The 24,517-nt window shown below is 37.0% G+C and overlaps 1 protein-coding gene across 1 annotated transcript in view; it reads right to left on the bottom strand.

The window, feature by feature from the left end:
- Nucleotides 1–4,750: 4,750 nt before the first annotated feature.
- Nucleotides 4,751–24,517, bottom strand: part of EMB (embigin) — a 29,824-nt gene continuing 10,057 nt past the window's right edge. The window contains 9 exon segments of the mRNA XM_079788621.1: nt 4,751–8,298; nt 8,879–8,933; nt 11,883–11,916; nt 12,702–12,981; nt 15,344–15,471; nt 19,506–19,594; nt 19,810–19,973; nt 19,975–19,997; nt 24,339–24,428. Of these exon segments, the coding sequence (XP_079644747.1) occupies nt 8,281–8,298; nt 8,879–8,933; nt 11,883–11,916; nt 12,702–12,981; nt 15,344–15,471; nt 19,506–19,594; nt 19,810–19,973; nt 19,975–19,997; nt 24,339–24,428 (881 nt within the window). The 3' untranslated portion in view covers nt 4,751–8,280.

Here is a 24,517-nt window from a genome sequence, read left to right as displayed (position 1 = left end):
TCCAGAAGTAGGCCCGGTGTCCATACAGTTTGTGACATTGGTTCAGTCCCTGTCTCTGTCCTCCTCTGGCGAGCGTCGTCTGTGTGGTTGGCTGCACTCTGGCGTTGGGCCCTGACCCGTGCTATCCGCCCCAGGTGACCGGGGTACTTCACATAGTATACTGTCCCCCTAGGTGCATCCATGTTGTAGGCATGTGACGGAATGTCTCTTTTTAAAGCTGAATCATATGCCATCGTATGAATATGTGTACTACATTTTGTTATCCACTCATCTGTTAGATGGGCCTTCGGGTTGTTTTCATCTCTTGGCTATTGTAAATAGTGCTGCTATGAACATGGGTGTGAAAGATTTATACGTTTAAGCTTTATAAGTAAATCTCTGATCCATTTTGATGTAGTTTTTGTAAAACTTGTGAGATTTAAGATCAGGTTCATCTTTTGGGATATCCAGTTCATCCAGCATATTTGTTGAAAAGATTCTTCGGCAGTAATTGTATGGAACTATTTCTGAGTTCTTTACTGTTTTATTGTTCTGGGTATCTGTCCATCTGCTAGTACCACACAGCCTGGGTTAAGGTAGCTGTATAATAAATCTTTTTTCTTTAAATATTCGTCTACTTTTATATATTTTGAATATCTTTTCATAAACAAAAATTAAAGGCAGTAGACATTCTCAATCTCTTTTAATGTGGTACATCCTTTTTTTTCTTTTTATTGAATTTATTGGGGTGGCATTGGTTAATAAAATTATATAGGTTTCAGGGATACAATTCCATTACACATTAACTGTATATTGTATTGTGTGTTCACCACCCCAAGTCAAGCCTCCTTCCATCACCATTAATTCCCCCTATCCCTCTGGTAATCACCATACTGTTGTCTGTGTTTTCAAAATGGTTTTAGTTACTATATTTCTTTATTCTTTCCAAATAAATTTTAGAATCATCTAACTTTTATCTTTAGAAAAAATCTTGCTGGGATTTTTATAATAATTGCATTAAATCTGTATATCAATTTGGGGAGTATTGACATCTCTATACTTTGTTGTCTTCCAATCATGGACATGGGATGTGTATTTATGTAGAGCTCTGATTTCTTTCTTTAGTGTTTTGTTGTTTTCAGCATAATAGTAGCTTGTGCATATCTTGTTAGATTTATACCTAAGAGGTTTTTTTTTTGAGAGATTATACATGGTATCGTATTCTTAAATTCAGTTTTCATGTGGTCATTGCTTTATATAAAAATGAAATTAATTTGTATATGTTCTACTTGGATCTTAAGACATGAATGAATTCATTTATCAGTTCTAGGAGTTTTTGGTATATTCCTTAGGCTTAGGATGTTTTATTGACCATCATGTCATCTGCAAATAGGTACAGATTTCTATCTTCCTTTCCAATCTGTGAGTCTTTTATTTCCTTTTCTTAAATTTTTAAGCTTCCTAGAATGTCCTACAATGTGTTTTTTGGTATGTTTTGAAAATTCCTTTCTAACTTCCTGTTTGATGTGTCAAAATACAGTCCTAGTTCTAGACACACTGTTTTGTTGGCTTGAGAAGGGTGAATTGTTTTAAAAAGCTTGAATTTCCTTTGAGTATAATCAAAGAAGAAAATTAGTATTTTATGTTATCTAGTGCCTTTAAATTCACTTTAACCATTATCTAAATATTTTTAAATTGAAAATATATTTTCTAATACTCATTTAAATTTTTAATTAAGTGTAAATTTATTGATTTTTTTTAAATATATTTTTATTGATTTCAGAGAGGAAGGGAGAGGGAGAGAGAGATAGATAGAAACATCACTGATGAGAGAGAATCATTGATTGGCTGCCTCCTGCATACCCCACACTAGGGATCAAGCCCACAACCCCGGCATGTACCCTGACCGGGAATCCAACCATGACCTCCTGTTTCATATGTTGACATCCAACCACTGAGCCATCCTGGCTGGGCAATTTATTGAATTTAATTGCATATTAGATATATTCTTTGAGTTATATGCAACAAAAAGTTTTTTAAAATGTTCCAATACAGACATTTTCTCTGTTATTTACATAATACAGAAAGGCATTAATGATAACTTAGACACATAATGCTAAAAAACGGAAACATTATAATTAGGAACTATATCATAATAAATCCATGATTATTTAAAAAAGAACAGTAAAGTTTATCGTCAAATTTACATCTTAAGAGATAAGTAGTTAATATAAACATATTTTGTGATATTTTTGTACATTTAATCTCATTATAGTTCATTATATATGTAATAACTTTCATATTCACTTGATTATCAAATGAATTTTAGAAAAATAAGAATTTGAGCTAAATTATTTCCTGAAATAAGTCACAAATTAAATAGCAGAATCACTTTTTATGAACAAAATTCTTAAAGATAATAAATAACACATCAAACTAATATGGAAATTTTAGCCAATACCCTAAACAAATCTCCCTAGCATTTTCCCAGTTGGGAAATGAGAGAGTAAGAAATATAGATGTTACAAGTTAATCATGCGACTAAAATTAATTTTGACAACATTATTCATGAGCAGTCACTGATTTCATAAGTAAATTTTATTGCAAAGGCATAATCAGGAATTTGATTCATTGAGAATCACACAGATATTATTATCAAGGCACATTAATCATGAAAATAAACAAGTCCAAAGAATTGTCCAGTTCACTTCATAGGCAATAAAAAAATATGACTTTCTTTCCTAGTTTCTCTTACCACGTTTAAATCATACTTTTGAATGCTAATAAATGTTAAATTATTTTTGGAAAGTAATACATCTTTAATTACCTAAATAAAAATTACATCATTATAGACACTTCTCAGTAGTGAGAATGACATGGCATTCGATAATGATAGTTCTTTCCCTGAAATAAGTGAACTTATGTTTATCATTCACACTTGCTGTGGCTGTTACTGCTGTGCTTGGTCTCTAGAACATCAGTAAAATACTTAGCTCTTCCCTGCAGGCTTGAAAATGAGACCACCCAGTCTGTTTCCTGTCTCTGGTCCTGGTAAAATTATAGATAGCACCCTCTTTCATTCTCAGGATTTGGGTGATAAATTTTATGGTAACATTAACTATTGAGAAGTAAAATTGGGGTGGTGGGAAAGACTCGCAAAACAAAGAACAGTGTTATAATTCCCAGCACCACTGCAGGGGCATGAATATGTCACAGCATAGGTCCTAGGAGTCTTAAGGATAAGATTATGAACGTTTACATTTTATAAAAAAGATAGTTGAGCCCTAGCCAGTGTGGCTCAGTTAGATGAGCATCGTCCTGTGCACCAAGACATTGCTAGTTTGATTACTGGTCAGGGCACATGCCTGGGTTGTGGGCTTCAAACCCAGTAGGGGGTGTTCACGAGGCAGCTGATCAGTGGTTCTCTCTCAATCATGTTTCTCTCTCCCTCTCTCTTCTTAAAAATTCTATAAAAAAATACTTAAAAAAATAGTTGATAGGTAGGGGCTTCATTTTCTAAGAAACGTAAGTAGCAAGCCAAAGCTCTTTAGCGTGTTTGTTAAACCTAGACTCTTGAGGAGGTCTCCTTGGATTTCAGTCCCAGATCCAAATACTTAATCTCTCGAAGCTTCAGTTTCCTTATCTATGTAAAAGTAGGTGATAATAGTTCCTATACATAAGATGATGTGGAGGTTAAATGAGATAACACATTTCAAAACATTTAGCACAGCGCTGGTCTCATGCTAAGCACTCAAGACCTGTCAGTTATTATTATGTAATAATTTTATATATCCTCAATAAAGGACTCAGTTAAAAAACAGGGCATGGAACTGAACTTCATTCCTAAATATCATATGAGGGACATGCACAGAGAATTCAGTGTTCTTATCTATACTAGAGTAGAATAAATTCACAGTTAATTAAAATCAAAATAGATATTGCATAACTATGTATAATTTAAGATTCCAAAATAATTAAGTCATTTCTTTATTTTTCATTTATTCAATGAATAGTAGTTCAGAGCATGCTTTAGTAGGTCACTGTGACTTTTAATTAATACTGGAACACATATTGAGTTTATTCCCACCTAACGATGAACAATGCTGATACCAGTAAGTCCCTAATTCATTGCATAGTTTGTTCAATTAGAATTGTTCACTTTCCACAAAGAAGTATAGTAGACATTCAGTAAGTCATTCTGTGTGAATCTATTCAAATGCCTCAAAGATGAAGACCCAGGGAATAGGGGGCAGAACTGACATTTCTTTCTTTTGATGAATTTGATTTAAAGACAACCTTTCAGTGATCAAAACCAAAAAATTAACACTTTCTAAAAAAAATTGCTTCATTTAAGATTAAATTTTGAATTGGATCCTATGATATTCTAAGATACTCTAAGGTATTGATGGTGAGGAGGAATGAGAAATCCAGTGGAGTGGGCACAAATATCAACACTGGCCAACAGTACCATGCAAAGGAGCACAGTGCTCCAACTCTTTATGTTTAACGGCACTCTATACATTAGCTTACAAAAGGACAGGATAAAATTAAGATTTGTACTGTCCACGGAAAATAGAGGACAACAGAAACTTAAATAAGTTGAAAGCAACATACCTTGTGTAATAAATCAGGAATTAGAACTCTCTTTGCTTGCTAGATATTAATACATTATTAAAGTCTGACAGGACTTTTTATTTTATTACTATGTGTTTTTCGAAATAATAGAAGCAAAACTTAAAGTTACAAAAGCTTGCTTCTCTCTGTTACAATATTGAGTATTAATTTTGTCTGCCAGCTCTGTGGGGTGGGGGTGGGGTCTCAGGAAAGGAACAGTGGCCTCTGCCAGCAGAAAGCTGCCCCCACTTCCCCAGCTCTTGCCATGATGCCAGACAACTCAGCTCTTCCCCGGGTGTCCCTGGTGACTTTCAAGCTGCTATCCTAGTGCTGGAGGTCAGAGGGAGGGAGTCAGAATAAGTCTGTGCTCAGGCACTTTAAGATGCAGCCTTCTGTCTCACTCAGTCTCAATTTCTGCTGCTATTTACAGCCAGAAGTTATGGGGACTTCTCTTCTTGGCTCTGGAACCCTGGGCTGGGATGTCTGGTATGAGTCTGAGGTCACTCACTCCTCAGGGGGGACCTCTTGATTTTTCTCCACCACACATGGGTGTGGACCAGCTGGTTCCATGTCTCTGCCCCTCCTGTCAGGCTCAATGTGGTTTCTTTATAGCTTTAGTTGTATGGCATCCTTTCAGCTAGATTTCAGGTGGTTCTGAATAATGGGTGTTCGGTGGTTTAGTTGTAATTTTGATATGGTTGTGGGAGGATTCAAGTACCACATTTACCTACACCGACATTTTCAAGAACTCTGAACCAAATCTTTTTATGTAAAAGCTAAGTCAAGACATTGGAGAGAGATTAGGAAGTTGGAAAACAGCAATATTAATAAATGGCAAAGGTGAGCCTGTAGCGGTTTGACATAGAAGCTGCCACATAGTGAGATTTGTGTTTTAGGAAGATGATTTTGGCAGCTATGAAAAAACAAAGGATGAACAGAAGCTGAGACAGGTAGGAAAATCAAGACTTTAGCTGTTGCAGCTGGATAGAGTGAGGTAGGAAGGCAGTCTGGGCTTGATGTGCTGTTAGAAGGAAAAGGGAAGAAAGATTCATGACTCACATATTTTAGTTAACAGGGGAGGGGGGGAAATATACAATTAGTTCTAGGTTTTGCCCTAAGTAACCGGGTACTGAGAAAAAGAGGAAGACTATGAAGGGAGAAGATTTACATTAGAGTACAAGCTCCTATGAAAGTTTCTGAGCATTTTAAGACATTAAAGCTACTTAATATGCTGCAAATCCCTGCTGGCTGAAGTGATTAATATAATTTCCCATCTAATATATAAATGTGCAGAGGTTTTCCTAGTTCAGCTTTTCTGCTCACTTAGTATTTTCAGTTTACAATTGGTCATTATGAGTTAATCCATTTATTATCTCCAGGAGGTTAGTTAATGGAAGCATTTCATTTTTAATCTAACATTGGTGAAGTAATTTTTAGGAAGTCCTTCAGAGAGACTCTGAAAAGCCAGACTTCAACTTTAATTTTCTGAGTACTTTTTCTGCTTAAAGTTACTGAAATAAATTATCATTGCTTAGAAAAATAGCAAGCACCACCACTTAAAAATGCAATTCATTATATAACTATTTCAGATAATTTTACCTTGGGGCAGCAATTTTTCTTGCTTGAAATTGTATTTTAGCCTAAGTAGTAGTAGCAAAATGTAAGGATGAGCTACAAATTGTTTTTGGTTTTACATACCCAGGCACATAAATACTGTTTTGAATTGGACTCAGTCAAATAACAGGTCTAATTTCTCACTGAATTCAAATTGTTTAGATTAATTAAGTGAATTGATTGGCTCTCTGTCATCATATAGGTATCACCCAAGATTATGTTATCAAATTAATAATAAATGAAACAAAAGCATGGCTTATGGCTCAAGAATAAAATAACAGCTGCCATTATTTAAGGAATATATTCTCTTGTTCAACAAAACTTGTATGCAGCATTAACGTGCTCTACACAAATACTACTACAACAGAATGAGAAAGTCCAAGTTAATGCTTTATGTGTATTACTCATACTAGTAATATTTTAAACATTAGTTAGGATGCCATATAAAATATAGATTTCACCCTCAGAATTTTATTATAGTTCTCTCAGCCAGCACATTGTATAAGTTTCCACAAAGTGGTGTTTTTTTAACTCATTGAACTCCTCCTCTTCAAATTCGAATCCCCTTGCCACCAAGAATTGTGGCTTCCTTGCCACCATCCCAGACTTCCCTCTTTGCCTCTGCCTGTTCTGATTACTGTGAGCAGTGGGACATTGGACCCACCACCAGAAAGGAAGTTTCATATTACTGTCTTCAACCCAATCCAGTATTCTGTAGTAGAGTTTTAACATTCTACTTAAAGCCACTGACAAATTGTCATGCCTGGAGATTTCACTTGATTTAGTTAAAGTGATTTCATAATATTTTGGTTACATATGCAACAGAAACTAAGTCTATTTTTGAAGAAAGGTCTGAGGCATTTGCAACATATCAAAAGTGCTGTAGCACTTCCCAATCTCAGACAAAAGATTAGGTTTGTACTTTTAGATGTTTAGCCAGCCATGGACACCAGAAAACCAGGTATCAAGTCAAAGATCCCAGGGAACTGTGCACCATAGAAGCATCCTGGTATCAGTACTACAGCATGGCTCTATGGACCTGCATGCTACAGCATCAGTACTTGATGGGACTTATGAAACCCAAAATCTGTGGCTTGATAATAAGTGCTCTACATAAGGACTAAGAGCCACTTGAGCCTGGTGTAAGAAAGTGGCAGAGGTGGGTGGAATAAAGATTGGGAAATGTGCTTTTGTGGTGACAGAGCTTTGGGGCAAGTGCAGTTTTATTTCCTCGCCTTCAACTGATAATTTTGGAGGAAAACTATGTTTTTCCTATGGTGACTATAGCAAGTAACCATCAATAGCAAAAAGTATTCATTTTCTAGTAAAGACATACTTCTTTTTCAATATGAAAGAATGATGAACTTCAGACGAATATCCTAACTAATAAAAGGGTAATATGCAAATTAACTGTCACTCCGTCACAAAGATGGCGGTACCCAGTCCTCTCAACCCCGCTGGAGTCCCCCAGTCCCGGGGATGGGGGGGCTGCCACTGAGCGCAGGCAGTGTGAGCGGCCTGGTGGAATGCTTGCTTTGTCGCCACGGTGATGAGGCAAGCATTCTGTGCCCCGCCGCAGAGAGCCTCTGGGCAGCGGGCACAGAGCGGACAGGCCCCGCAGAGCTACTGGCACATGGATTCATGTGCAGGGCTACTAGTTACAAATAGTTTTATACATAGTAAGCACAATTGGGGGAAAATACTTTTCAAGACAAATGGCAAAGACTTCCTTTTAAATCAATTCTTTGGTTATTAACAGGTCTTGAGTGACATTAGCTGGAGTTTGTTCTGTGTGTGCCTGAAGGACCAGGATAAGATTAGTTATCCTGGGTTATAGCTCATAGGACATATTTAATATAATTTACTTTGCTTTTATGTAAAAATAATTGCAGATTGAAAATATCTTTAGGTCAGAGATAGTACCTGTTATTTACAAAGCTACTACTGAGCATGTTGCTTAAACTTTTTATTCTTTTAAAAATAACTCTGATTTTCTTAACAGGAAGCATAAACAAAGCAGAAATACAAACTCTTTGTACATCTTCCCATGAGTCTTGGCATGAGGCTTCTCATTCATTGGCTCACAGATTCCTGAGTTAAATAAAAACATAATGAAACTTAATTAGCATGTTCTGGTTACTCTATAATGGCTTATCATCACTTCAGCAAAGCAAAACTTGCTGGGTAGGGGTGATCCAAACTATTGCTAAAACCAACAGTTCCTATTCTGCCTACTCAAGAGAAAAATGCTGACAAACTATGAAAATTTTTATTATAATCAGTAAAGAAAATAAGCTAGTAGTAACCAAAAAAGATGGAATATATCAGAATAAAATAGGACAATCCAGAAAAATTGAGACAGGGTGAAAAATAAGACTACATGAAAAGTTGTAAAAGAAACTAGCTCATGGTGACAAAAGTGAAAGCATATATGTAGGCAGTACAACAGGTTTACTTTTATATTGGTTCTCTGGTGGGGAAAAAAGATGTCATTTATTTTTGTATAACTGTCTATTTTCTCCCATAATATTGTAAACAAGCAGGACCAAGCACATAGTGATTGACTAGATCTTTAGTGAAACTTTTTTTTTTTAAAGTAGCTGGGTTAATAGACAGCCTATATATATTGGATTTTACCTTCTATTTGGAATAGCATTTAGAAGTAACTTACATTTTTTCTGTACCTGGGGACATTATTTTCTATACCATTGCTATCATCTGATTTCCTGTATTGAAAATTAAAAAAAGAAAATCACTAGATGTTTACACTGCATAAAATTAAGTCAGTAACTATATCATGACTATCAGGTTAATATGAAAAGTGAATACAGATGGAATTTACTCTTTAAAAAGTTGTACTCTTAATGTTGATTTTTTTTTATGTCATTGATTCTGTTGCTGCAGATGACAGTGGCAAAGGCCTGTCTATTTTATTCAGAGGGAGAATTGTTTCTCCCTAAGCACATGTGGGGGCTTGGGTAGATGGCTGTAATGTATGTTGTTTTGACAAATGCAAGGTAATAGCCAATCAGGAGCTCAGCCAATATATGAGTTACAGGTGCTGTACTTTGATGAGTTTATTACACTGAATTAGAGGATGAACATGGTTCTTTATCTGCCCAATGTGCATCGGAGCAAGAATACAAGTCTGGGCTTCAGATTCTGTAGACAAGAATGGCTCAACTATATAACAAGGGTGTGTAATGAATGCCCTCCTAGGTCTTTCAGGAAGCTTTGAGCTCATTAAACCATTAACACCAGAGAATAAATTCAACCATCAAGTCAATTATGTTGAAATCTGGGGGAGAGGACAGTTAGGTGAGTTTGTGTGGATTAAATATCTGAGTGAGCTCCTCATTGGACTATGTGAATGAGCACTAAAACTAGCCTGTTTTGCTGTTGCATGTTTATACTATTTTAAAAAATCATTTCCACCATACACTGTGAATAACTGGCATCTAACTGAACACATATATATAAACATTATATATAAAATATATTGATACATAATATTCTCTGTCAAGAAAAATTTATCTCCTAGCTAAGAAATTCTAAAAGAGCATTGGGAAAAGGTTGGTCTGAATGACTTCAAGTGCCCTTGACACTTGTATGAAATCTAAAGCTACCACTATAACCTAAAGATGAGGAAAATGAAACGATGTCAGTGATCTCCATGGAGCAGTATGGGATGGAGAAAATGATGTACAATATCCCAGTTTTAAAAGAGCAGAAAGTTAATGCATTACACTATAAAATGAATCAATTTGACATTGCCAAGACATTCTAGAAAAAAAATACTTTTAAAGCATTTTTCAATAGGGTAGGCTACATAAGCGAAAAGTAAATTATGAAGAATCGGTCGTCTGTTCCATGGTGTTCTGACACCATCCTTTCAGAATGTCCTATGCCAACCAGAATGTGCTACACCAGAGCAGCCTCCTACTGTCACTGCAAGGGAATGGTTGGAAACACTGGGGAGGCTGAGCTGGGGGAACCAAAGAACCGGGCAAGGTTGTAACGTTTCAAATATCCAAAGGACTGTCAGGAATTGTATATGACTTTAAGTATAAGAAAGAGATTCCATACATGGGAACCAGAAAGATGCAAAGTTCAAATTAGTAATAAGTAAGATGTTCAAGTTCTCCAGAAAGAGGAACAATTAATTCTCTTCCAGCCATGAGAGTCTGTGATTCTAAGCAACACTGTTGTATTCCCATCTGTGGTTATGGGACTCCTGATATAATGACTTTATGCCCTTAATTTATAAGCTCACATGGTATTGGTTTATTTTACCTGCCTTATGTGAATTGATTAAAATAACTATTTTGCATAGCGTCTACAAATATCCGAATGACAGCCGTACACCCTGTCCCATTCTTTAAGAGTGGCTACTGTACTCACACCTCACAGCTCTGTTGGCTGATAAAGATAAACTTTAAAGGCAATTTTTCATTGGTAACATTTGTTCAGGCCTCCAATTTTTTAGGTTTATCTTGGCTGCTTTCCTCTGGTCTTATTTTCTGGCCCCCAGTCCTTGGCTCTTTTACTGAGATTTTTTTTTTGAAGTATCGTTGGCATACAATATTATATTAGTTTCAACATAATGATTCAACATTTATATACCTTGCAATGTGACCACTACAATAAGTCTAGTAGCCATATATCACCATACAAAATTATTACAATATTGTTGACTATTTTTCCTATGCTGTACATTACATCCTGTGGCTTATGTATGGACCTAGAGGGTATTATGTTAAGTGAAATAAACCAGACAGAGACAAATACCATATGATTTCACTTATATGTGGAATCTAAAAAAAAAATAAAAATGAACAAACAGAAACAGGTTTATAAAGACAGCACAAACTGATGGTTGCCAGTGGGGAGGGGGAATGGATGTAAATGATGAAGGGCAGTAAGAGGTACTAGCTTCCAGTTATAAAATGAATGTTGCTCAGATTTTAATCCCAGTCTTGGCCTCCTTCGTCACTGTATTCTACACTCAGTTCTCTGGGTTGGAGGAACTAGACGCTCCCAGCTTTAGCACAGCAAACTGTACCCCTGGTAACCTCCTTCCCAGCCCTCCATATGGTCAACTCTCCACAAAGTGGGCTGTATGAGAGCTAACGCACAATTTGTGTGCTTTCAAAATAGTGACTAACAGAATCCCAGGCCAGTCATTTTCCACCCAACAGGGAATCAGCATCAGTGATTGACATGTTAAAGAAAGACAGATGCCCATGCACCAATCCCAGAGGTTCTGATCCGGAGATCCAGTAAGGTCTGAGTAACTGCATTTTTAAGGAGCATCCATCCTAAGTGATCAAAAATATAGTCGGGATTGAGAATCAGTGCTTCACACAAATAATACTTCCTTATGGTCACTGGACACCTTTTGTGCATCACAGCCCACACTAGGCCCTTTTACACATAGAATATCATTTAACCCAACAGCCCTATGTTGTAGATACTACGGGTAAACCCTCTTTTCCAGGAGAAAATGGGATTCCAATGTCAGCAGACAAACTCCAGATGTTCACTACAACACGGACACGTACAGCAAGTAACATACATAATATACTCCTGATTTTCCCCTAACTGTAAGCATTTTATTCTATTTCATATTTATCTGTATTTCACTCAAGTGAAAATTTATAAAAAATACTACTTACAGCTGTTCAATTTGTTCAAATTCTTTGCCATCATCTGTGTAACAAAAGAAGAATATGCATATTACGATTGATTTATTATTCTTATGGAGCATGTATGTTTAATTCAAATCATCCCCCCACCCCCATTTAAGAATGCCCTGTGCTGTGTCCCCTCTTTGGAATGAAAGATGAGCGACCTTAGGCAGCTGCACCTCCATTCTGTCCTCCTCTTGTGCCTAAAACTTCTATCAAGCATAGTCTAGAGCTTCGAATTCTCAAAACAGGACTGACTGATAAATTACAAATTTATTTAAGTTATAGAATTTTAGTACAAAATCAGGAAAGAATACATAGTTTAAGATAAATTATCTTACGGGAAGACCATTGGTTTCTCAACCCATAATCCATCAGGTATAGGCTATAAAACTAGGAAACTTGACAGGACCTAGTCTCTTTATGAGAACTCTAAAATGTTTGATCAACTATTTTAAGTGAGTTATCTAAGTGAAAAAGCAATTATTTGTCTTTGAGATCTTTTCTATTGGGCTATCACAGAATTTCCCAGTATTCCAGGACCAAAGCACATATTACCTAATTGATTTGTACGTACACCAAAGAAAATGGTAACACCAAAGAAAATGGTGGAAAAGATATATTTAGTTCTATAATAGTTTAGTAAATTGAAACAGGAAGATCATCAATTCAAGATCACTATCACCATTGATTTTAACATAAATATCATTCCAGGTAATAAAAACTAGATTTTTCCCCAAAATCTCTGAAGCCCCTGTAATATATTAAGTCATAACTTGAGAATGTTATCTAAAAAATAAATCCTACCTGGGCGGTTCTTTTTCTTTTGGGTGTACATTTCACAAAGCAGAATAATAGCCACTAAAAGAACAACCTCAGCAGCTATTGCAAGAAATGGTTTGAGGGGCACCAAATAACTCAGCACGACAAGGTCAACGTGGTCTTCACTCTCGCCTAATTGGAATACTGCATGGCACCAGTAAGCTCCCTGATCTTCCTCTGAAAGATGCATTATCTTGAGCCTTGTTTCATTAGCATTTGGTCCACTGATCACATACTTATCGCTCATTTGAACATCAAGAGGAACCTAATATAAGGAGACATTAAAATCCATTCCTATCATATTGCATACAAGAGACATGTCCTAAATGATCTAGTTTTGAGCAAAAGCTATAAGATAGGGCCAAGAGAACCGCTTACCAGAAAAAGTCATGTTAACACTTGTGAGAAGTTATACATAACAGAGCTCATCTTATCAGAGTTTGATCTCCAAGAGGTAACAAGCAAAGGAGAAGTATACTTTGCTTGCAGTAATTACCCACTGAATGTCTGAAACCACAACATACAGGTCATCATGGATAAATATTATATGAGAATTAACAGCCAGCTGGATTTCACATTCTAATTCCTGGCCAGCTGTTCAAGAACTTTCCCCTTCACGAGCACAGGAATACATTCAACCAACTATTAAATGAATGAAGCTACTAAATCTCATCGTTCCTATAAAGGAAGATCACTGGCTCTGGAGATTGGGAGTTCCTCTTACAGGGACTGAAGATGAAATCTTCTGTCCTGAAAGATGATGTGGAAGGATGGGTGGACATCGCCCATGAGTCTGGTGTATGTGGTGGTCTGGGCACTCTCTGTCTTTTCATATCTGAATTTCTCTCCCTCTCCCTCTCCCTCTCCCCCTCCCCCTCCCCCTCCCCCTCCCCCTCCCCCTCCCCCTCCCTCTCCCTCTCCCTCTCCCTCTCCCTCTCCCTCTCCCTCTCCCTCTCCCTCTCTCTCTCCTTCTCCTTCCCCCTCTCCCTCTCTCAAGCTGGCTTCTGATATTCACTGGGTTTTCCCAGCTACTCAAGAGTCACACTGTCACACTAGGCTATTTGGGGGCTTATTTATTTAATCCATTTAAATTCTATTTTATTCTCAGGCTACTAGTATTTAATGCATTCACTGCTCTGTCATTCAATTGCACTGCTCAATAGATGCTCACCTACAAACAAATATTCCTGGAAGTTATCTGAAGAACTCTCGGTGAGTGTATTATGTGCCCCCAAAATTATAGTATCTTCTCCCTGGGCACAGCACTGCCCGTGATGCTGTTACCCATGTGTCTTCTCTAACTTGGAGCTGATGAATCTGAGGGCTGTGTGAGTAACAGGCATCCCAGGGGATTCTGATGCAGATGGTTGGTTCACACTTTGACAAAACACTTGACCTAAAGTTTTGACTGCACCTTCTTCCCTGCACTTTTCTCACATCTTAATCTGACCCATGCTTAGGGCCAAATTATAACAGAAACGAGTATAGCAAATGGAGAGCTGCACAGACTACATTCTAGAAGTTTAATATAATTAGGTTTAGGGTATTTTCATCAGTGTCACATATGCATAAATAAATTAGACTGTACATTCCAATATCACAACTGATAATTTTTACATATTTACATGTTTTTAAAAAATATTTACATATACAAAATGATTCCCTTTCCTAATCAGCAATAAGAAGAGAAGCAGGAATGTTAATGGTTTGTCTACTCCTAGGTGGTTGTGAGCTGTTTCTTTGAAAAATCAAACCAATGTTATCACAGAATCAGGCACTCTCCATGTTCTCTTTCAGCAGTCTATGATAGCATCAACTTTGTCAAAGAAGGAACTTAATGTTTCATTTAAGGTGTACACTGTCTCATACTGTTCCTTCTAGAATTACAGCTTGCCTTTACAGAATTGAATTTCTGTGACCATTAGCAACAGGGCAATGGGATAATTTCCTACATTTCCATGCTATTAGATGCTATTTGGGAGGAAGAAAGAGAGCCAGAATGATTCTTGAAGATTCAAGTGTGTGTTTGTTTTTTTCTAAATCAGATCTTTGAATACCCATTAATTCCTTAATAGGAATTTTAAGCATTTGGCTTCCCTTAAGTCTCTGGAAGGCCAAAAGAAGCCAAGGCCAGTTACTGGAAGAACCTAAGATCGAAGTTCAAAGGACAAAGTTGTCATTCTTTTCTGAGATGGTGCCATTGTACTGCCTCCTATCACAAGTGTGTCTGGAGGGAGACAGCAGCAGGAAAGGAAGAGGACCTTTTTTCCAGTTACTTTCTTGAAACGATAAGGAAAAAAGAATCTCTTTGTTGTTGTTGGGGTTATTTATAAAGTTGTCAAGTAAAAATGAATTATAACTTTATTTCAAAGAATTTAAATAGATTGCTAAATGTAAAAAAAACAACAACAGATAATGAAACATTTAAGAGTATCTTCTGATGTGTAATATAATAAGCTAAAAACATCAAATGGCAACTCCCTTTATCACTGTTCTTTCTTAATGAACACATACTAAAGAAAAAGATAGCAGACATATTAATAGTCCTTGGAATTCTAAGTCTGTTATAATCATATTATGAAATAAAATTTTTATTTTTTTCTTCAAATAAAGAAATATGATCTTACCTGCACACTCCCATTCATACTGTACCAGGTCCAATTTAAAGGATCACACTTTGGGCATTTACATATCAATACAGCTGAATCCCCCACATAAGTGATCACTGGTTTGTTTTTTCCATGAAGTTCCGGGACTAAGAAAAATGTAGAGAAACATAGATTATGGAAAGAGTTTGAGTAGGAAGTATGTATTTAAGTTGAAGTCACTTTCTTTAGTTTTTCTCATTAACATGAGAAAAAGCAACCCATTTTAGGAGGGGCCTCCATGAAAGCCTTGCAGATGAAGTAGAGATCTGAGCATGGCTGAAACAGGGATTCTTTTCTGAAGCCAGTTTCCTTCCAACCCACAGAGGGCAGGGAGCTACGCTTGGGTATCACCTGGCGAGGCACAGTGTGCACATGGTTGGTACTGCATTTTAACAATGCAGCTGTGATGCAGTTACTTCCAGAGCCAGGCTGGGCTTGCCTGAAACACATACTGTTCTGAAGGCTACTTTGAAGCTGGTTGTGCTGGGCACCAGTCCAGGGCCTTTCTGCCTCCCCAGCCAGCAGATCTCCCAGATATCTCGTCTAAGTCGCAATCTCAGCATGCTCTTTCTGGAAATAGGTTAGGTCATGATTCAGCAGGAAACTATGTATTGAAATATGATCAAAACATTGACGTTTACTCAGGCTAGGAATCAAAGTGGAAGAAAAGCAATGTTTTGGGGAAACAAGATAGAAGATACCCGTTCCAGTAAGTGCCTGGGAAGCACAGCTGCTAGCTGAGAGGGGCTTTTCAAGAAAATCTTGGGCATTTTATGAAGTTTGGGAGAGGGACACACTGATGGGCTATTAGACCATCTCAAGTAAGTGTTAAGGTCAGGGTATACCTGGTAGACTGTAGGTAAGTGACAGTGACACCAGAAGGGAACAAAACCACAATTCTGCTTTCTTTTCATCTCTTCTGTTGGTTTTGTTTTTTACTGCCCTCTAGATTAATGGCCAAGATGACAGTCACCATGGCTTTGCCATGCTTTACATGGCTGATACTAGCCATGTGGACCTAAATTATAAAATGTACTATGCTCAGGGAACATAACTTGTTAGAACTGCTCTGCAGGTCACACATGGTTCTGGGCTGTTGCTTGCATTTGGAAATATTTATGACTACAAGGACAGGGATACGGTATTCAAATGTGTCTGATTGACCTTTTGGAACTTTGGATAAACCAGGACACATGAGAGTCTTGGGATTGGAAGAAGCCATGTTTAAAGAGGGTGAAGTTGCTGATTCAGACCAATCTCTGGTATTTTTTTATACCATCACTCATCTTTCCAGGGTGAAAAGTAATTGCCATATTTGCAGTTGCCCTGTAACTGGCATCACTAGCCAGACCACGAAGTCAGCAGAGTTTTTGCATTGTACTATTCAGTGATGTGGGCCCTTTTACAATCTTGTAGTAATTAATCAACCAGCTCTCATAAAGGCAGAAGCTGGAACTGTGCTGATGAATTGTTCTGAGTACTCAGACTCATGCACTATAGCTGACTCATGTAGTCAACAGAAGAATTTTTTTGGTCTCAACTTAAAATAGAGAATAAAGCAGGCTTTTCATCCACACTCAATTGTAGTGCTGTTAAGGAAAGATAATCCTTATTCTTAGGAAAAATCATAAGCAATCCATCTGCAGAAAGCATAGGGCATTGATAGAAATATATACCATTCTATAAGCCTTATAGATCTAGTTAAATAACTATAATATGAGTTGTTCTGCAGATACCACACATCTTTAAAGTGTAATCAAATGAAATTATTTCTCCAAACAACATTAATTTAGAAGAATTACAAATAATTATTATTTCACTAAAAAAGATCTAGAAGGGCTCAACTTATTTTATAAATATCTTCATGATATAGTAGATGCTTAAAAGTCACATTGATGTTAAGTGGGCATTGGGAGATATGGACACATGTAATACCTTAATAAAAAAACACACACTAATAAACTGCACAGCCAGTGTGACTCAGTGGTTGAGTTTTGACCAGGAGGTTACAGTTCAATTCCCAGTCCGATTGTGGGTTCATCCCCAGTGTGAGGCTTGCAGGAGGCAGCTGATCAGTGATTCTTTTCATCGTTGATGGTTTCTATTTCTATCTCCCTCTCCCTTCCTCTCTCTGAAATCAATGAAAGTATATTTGTAAAAATAAAAACAAAAAAATCTCTAATAAACTGAGCTAAACTGCTTCAAGAAAACTATTTTTCAAAGATTCTAAATATTCAGTGCCAATTTCATTCCTCAAGCACTTGATTTCAGATCTAGTCTTAGTGTTGATACGCTAGCCAGCATCAGCCTCGCTCTCTCAAAATAGATAGGAAATCCAGAAGCCTTCTCCAAGATCACTTGACATTAAACCTGTTGATACATGGAAAGGTAAAATGCCTTTGCTAATCTTCACATCAGAGGTAAGAATAATCACTTCCAAGTAATAGCTTAGGTACTTTATTATAAGAGAGCAAATGAGAAAAATGTAATATATTTAATATTTAAGCTTTCAATAGGCATAACTAGTACCCAGAAAACAGCCATTTAAAAGGGGAGAAGCAATTCTTAAAGTTGTATTTCTTGGAATCACATCAAGGCTCAAGATTTGTTGAGTATTTTCTTAAGACCCATAGGTCTTCTTTACTTATTTTAAAGAGGCTCAATACAATGTTTACAAGGACTGTGTGTGTGCATGAGCATGTGTATGTACAGGTATTCAATATCCTCTTAACACATTGGGGAATGAGGGAGGGAAAAAAAGGTGGGGGAAGACAAAAGGAAAGGGAAATGAAAAAGGAAAGGAAAGGAATAATGTGAGGAACTGTATGTAGTTTATCCTTCACTAAGTTAAATTAGGCAAATTGAGGAAAGTTAAAAGAGAATGTATATGATCAAAATAATCAAAGGATGATAGCAGTTTCTGCCTCTGCAGAGGCCGATTTGCATAAACATAAGAATTTATTATGTTTACCAAGAAAGAACATTTATAGAACCACATGAAGGAAATGAGTCAGTAAGTGTAGAGGGAATACAAGGAGGAACATAGGAGTGAACCATCTTAAATCCCGGTAATGATGAAGCAGGCTGTTCCACTACTGATGGGGCCTTGGGAACAGTATCTACATTTTGTCAGGGCAGCTAGCCAGACTGGAGAATGATTTCTTATGTGTCCAGGAAAATTAAAGTGAAGCAAAGCCCAAAATAGTTAATGTGGCGACAGACTGAGTTTCCCAAATAGCAGCATGGACCTTATGTTCACTAATCTATCACAGAATGTGGGTTTTTCATAAAGATAATTATCCAATTTGAATGGCTAGTCTTTATTATGAGTTTGAGGCCTTTAAAGTTTTGGTTTAATGATGAAAAGAGTAGGGAAAGCTGTGGTTTATATTCTGGGGTTGTCCTTACTTAATGAGATCAAAAGCAGGCAACCCTTTGTGCATCTTCATAGTATTTTTAAATTTTATGTATCCTTAAATTTCCAAGTCCTAGAGCCACTGATGGGCAACCTTTGAGCTTGGTGGGTCAAACTTCACCAAAAAACTGAGCATAACTCGGGTAGTATGTCACTTTGAGGAAAAAAACATTATTTCGCAAATGTTTCATCCTCAGGAGCAGCAAATGTTTCATCCTCGGCATGCGGCTGCCTCAGAATTGAACCTGGCACCTTTCAGTGCTGACACGCATGTCATAGGTTCGCCATCACTGGAAGCGTACAGTGACTGAGTTACCTGGAGGGCTACTATGAAAGCTCTGAGTTTAGAGCGATGGATGGATGGATGATGGATGGAAGGATGGATGGATGATAGATTGCTTGACTTAAGATAGATGAATAGATAGGTTCAAGAGACTGCTGCGATTTACAAATAACTTGGAAGCCTGGTCTTTCTAACTAAACCCTGTGCTTTAAACTAGGGCATGGAAGCCAAGTAGAAGTGGGTTGGGAAATAACAAATCCTACACTGGGAAGTCACTGGGAAGCACTATTTTAAAGGTTGCCACTGATGACTCAATGGAAAGCATATGATTTTCTTTCAGCTTCATTATATTTAGTATTGCAGTAATAATATAAAAATTGGGGGATGTAGTATTCTCAGAATAGAGCACTGAAGTTATAACCCTATAAATTATTAGTACTGACCTTTGAAATTAAATGTGCCCCTTTGTTCCTTTTCCTCTTGGAAGAAACAAGAATAACTTCCCATTTGTTTGCTATCAATGATGGTGAACCTAAAGATAATTTAAGTTATTAATATGGGCTTAGTTCTCTAAATACTCTCAGTGAAAATGAAAAGACTTAGCCATTAATCAAAATTTTAAAAAAGAAAAAAAAAATATTTGTAATAACATTCAGGTGAAAACAATGGAAAAAATGCCACTCAACCAAAATATTTAGAATTTATTAATTTCATGTAACTAACCAGCTTAAAACTTGGTGTACTCACATGTATTGGGTATACAGAATCTTTCCTGTTGCATTGATGAGATAATGATTCTCAATAAGTTCATCATCTTTTCTCCAAGTCACATTTACTGAACTCAGATTCCCAGATGTTGTGAATTGGCACGTGAGTTCTACATTAGAAGGTGTTTGCAAAGTGATATTTTTTTTCTACTGCAACATTGGAATATTCTATTAGCCACAAAAGAAAACAAAACCAAATGATATTGTAAAAGCTACATAGAGGGAAATCCAATATACAAAACAGTTTAAATCAACAGTAGTGCTCTACTGAGACAGTTTCCTCATCTGACATTCCTTTCAGGAATTATTTCTCTTGTTAACACAGATGTGGTGCCCTTTATTATTCTTTTTCCTAGGCAACTGTTGAGGAAAAGCTCTGTTAAAACATTAACATAATTGCAAAAGCCTTAGGCTGTGATCTTAATCTCCTTAAAATCTGTAGCTGTCAAGGGTAGAGGAGGAAGCAACCTGTGGAGTGGTGTCCTGTTTCATATACTTTCAAGTGCTTCTACAGCTTGCTTGCTTTCCTATTAGCAAAGCACAAGCATCAAAATATGTAGAAAGAGTTTTACCTCTAAGTCTAAAATACTTTGTGGTTAGCCAACACATTAATATGTCCATTGAACTTGGTGCACAATGTATAAAATTCCCCAACTGCGGTAATGTAGTTCTGCGTTTTTAGAGTGTTAACAAAAGCAGTCATGACATGTACATTTCCAGGACTTTACCCATTTGCTCAGTTTCTGAACTATATATTTTAAAAGACTGTTCTTTAAATCATATAGTAATTTACATCTGCCTAAATACTCTTATTTTTATCATTAAAAATTGTAAAGTGTATGGACCTTTAAGCAAATTGTGATCTTTGAAAAAATGACAAGTTAGACCTTAATGGGTCTAATTGGGTATAATTTCACTTGAAATAAAAGTCTACTTTCACCTATTACAAAAAAGGAAAAAAAAAATTTAAAAGCCTCTTAAAATGTATTACATAGGACAGGCTTTAAATCAGGAACTCTTATTAAAAATAGTTAAGTGCACTACAACATATAAAACTCAATAGCAGCCCTAGCCAGTTTGGCTCAGTGAATAGAGCATCGGCCTGCGGACCGAAGGGTCCCAGATTTGATTCCAGTCAAGGGCATGTACCGCAGTTGCAGACTTCTCCCTGGCTTGGGCCCTGGTCAGGGCTTGTGCAGGAGGCAACCAATCAATGTTCTCCATGTTTCTCTCTCTTCCACTCTCTCTCTAAAAATCAATGGGAAAATATCCTCGAGTGAGGATTAAAAAAATAAATAAAATAGAATAAATAAATAAATAACACTCAATAATAGCAATAAAACATCTCGATTTTAAAATGATCAAAGAACCTGAATAGGCATTCCTCAAAAAAAGAATTACAAATGGCCAAAAAATACATGACGAGGTCCTCAACATCACTAATCATCAGGGAAATGCAAGTCAAAACCACAGTGGAAATATCACACCTGATAGGATGGCTATTATAAAAAAGACACAAAGATAACAAGCATTGGTGAGGATGTGGAGGAAAGGGAACTCTTGAACACTGTTGGTGATAATGTCATTTGGTGCAGCCATTTGGAAAACAGTATGGAGATTCCTCAAAAAATAAAAAATAGAACTTCCATATTATCCAGCAATCCTATTTCTGGGCACATAGCTAAAGGGGATGAAATCGGGATCTCAAAAAGATACCATGCTTGCTGCCATGTAGTCACAACAGCTGACATATCACAACAACCCACGTGTTCATCAATAGAAGAATGAACAAAGAAGTTGTGGTATATACAAAGTGGAATATTCTTCAGCCATGACAAAGAAGGAAATCCTGCCTTTTATAATAACATGGTTGAAACTGGAAGACATTATGCTAAGTGAAATAAGCCAGACAGAGAAAGATAAACACTGTATGATTTTACTTACTTGTGAAATCTTAAAAAAAAAATTAACCTCTAGAAGCAAAAGAGTAGAAGGGTGGTTATCAGGGACTATGGGAGCAGGGGAAATGAAATGTTGGTCAAATGTACAAAGTTGCAGTTGGGTAGGATGAAATAACATTCGAGAGCTAATGTACAGGCATGAAGACTACATTCATTAATATACTTGATAATATTCTACTGAACACTGGAAATATGTTAAGAGTAGATTTCAAGTTCATTCATCACACACAAAAATAACTGTGAGAAGATAGTATGTTAATTAGCTTGACTAGTATCATTTCACTATATATGTAAAATCATCATATTAAACATGTACACTTTAAGTAAATAAAATTTTTAAAAATATATATTTTAAAAGAAAAAAATAACTAATCTCAAATATGCATCTAAATCACAGGTGGCAGTACAACACAATATCATAAAAACATTAATTATCCCCAAATTAATCTACAGAGTCAGTGAAAGAGGATGATTGTCATGTTGGTCCGAAATTTGTAACTAATGTATTACATCTGAATTTCTCTACAAGAAAAATTTTATCCTAAAAGAGAGATCAGCTTATAAAATGGCCAGAAGAAAAAAGAAAATAAATTGTAAGCACCATTTATAGACAAACTTGAATAATCAATATTGGTACAAACATTCCATTTATAAAGTGGGTTAAAATCCTAGTGACAATGGTGAGAATAAAGCCTAAGGTTCCTAGTCACCATAAATACATCTTCAGATTGGAATTCTGTATTTCACAAAAGACAGTTCTACAACCCAATTTTATGATGAGAAGGCAACAGAACAACAACCCACATGTAAATGTAGTCATCTTGACAATCAGTGTTTCAAAATGAAGGTCAAATCTTTTCCTTTGTCAAATAAAAGCAAATCCGGACTTAAATAAGGGAAAACTGGATTCAAAAAGTCTATTGCACTATGAACATGGATCTGCAAGTATCTCAGAATCAAAACAGAAATAGGCCTTTTTTTCATAGGGAGGGAAAGCCCGCTAGCAGGAGCTTTTGAGAGGACATTGGACAACCTAGTGGTGGTAGCACACAGCGTGACTGGGCTGTCATGCACTTAGTGATTGCTCAGACCTGGGCAAGCCCAATTCAGGGGCCTGGGAGGAAGAGGAAACTGCCTGACTCAAGTTCATCAGGCCAACGTGAAGGTAAGCAAGCAATGAACTGTGAACACTTGATGCCTTCCTAACAGTAGGGATACTGGTTTTAACAGCAGTCACAGAATGAAAGAGTAGTTAGGAGTTAAGCCCTGCGAACAGGTTAAGTAAGTAAATAACCATCCCAGCATCAACTAAAAAAAGTCAATTCTTGCTCTCGCCCCAGGCACCTTCCTTCCCCAGGCGCCTGCTGGACTGGAAGCTGAAGGGTGTGATGCTGCCAACACCCTCGGGCTGGTCAAAGGATTGGCAAACGTATTATTCACATGAATTCCCTTAAACATTTCATCCCAACAGGGAAACTGACCACTAGGACACGCAAACAGTAAAAAAGCAAGTAAGAATACATTCTAAATATTGGAATGGGCACATTTGGGGACAAACAGAAGTTGCACAATGTCATAAAAATGTCCTATGATAAAGTGCAGTGCAAACATCCCTTTGGAATCAGATTGGGGGTGGGGGGAAGCATACCTTTGATTCCTGATAAACAGAAGTACAGGAACAGTTTTTCAGATGAGAGGACATATAATTGGATAAAACTCGTTATTGACTCAACGGACAGGTTTAAAGTATTTTAAATGATACTTGAACTTTTAAGATTGTTACTCAAACAGATAATGACTCTTACTCATTTAAAGAACTCTGAGGTTGCTTTTGGCAACACTGGTTGCCAAATCCAAAAATCATGAAAAGGGGAAGCAGAGCTGAGTTTTAGCTCAGAAGTCTTTACTCTTCTCCTGCTCTGTCATGGGCTCCCTGGGGCATCTTCAAATGAGCTGCCTAAAGGTTCTTCACCTCTCAATGAATCCTCCTCTCAATGCAGAGTGATCTGAATGGACACACCAGCAAAAACTGTATCAGAGTGTCTGCAAGTCAGAATGAACCCTCCTCTCCCTGCAGTGTCCCTTTTCCAGAGAGCCTTTCTCAGTTCCCATGTCTAGACGAGCTGCCTCTTCCTCCCATGTCTAGAGCCCAGCATCCTCATGGCAGAGTCCCCATTGTCTGCTATACAGTACTATATATACTATACACAGATACTGTGATTGTATAAGGGGCTGGTGTGTTTCTCCCAGCAGACCACGAGTATGGATTAGTACTTCACAAGATAAAATGCAGTGGCTTAATGAAAAATAAAAGCTTATTTCCACATCGTATTATTATAAATATGAGCCTGGCCTGTTTGATTCCTAGTCAGGGCACATGCCTGAGCTTCTGCTCAATCCCCAATAGGGGGCATGCAGGAGGTAGGTGATTGATGTTTCTCTCTCATCAATGTTTCTGTCTCTCCCTCTCCTTTCCTCTCTCTCTAAAATCAATTAAAAAAAAACATGCATATTTAAATAAAAGAAATATGAAATATGATACATTTACCAGTCAGGGATAGGTTGTGACTCTCCAAGGAAAGGTTGGAGTATCTGGCCAGCATTTCTCCTCGAGCAGGTAGACTTGTAAAAGGTAAAGCTGTGAGGAAAAGAACAGGTGATCATATATTCTTATCAAGATTAAGTGACTATCTAAAAGCCAGTTTCCAATGGCTACCGTGTTATATA

This window comes from Cnephaeus nilssonii (genome assembly GCF_951640355.1).
Source record: "Cnephaeus nilssonii genome assembly, chromosome: 2".
NCBI lineage: Eukaryota > Metazoa > Chordata > Mammalia > Chiroptera > Vespertilionidae > Cnephaeus > Cnephaeus nilssonii.
This window is presented reverse-complemented; position numbering and strand designations above follow the sequence as displayed.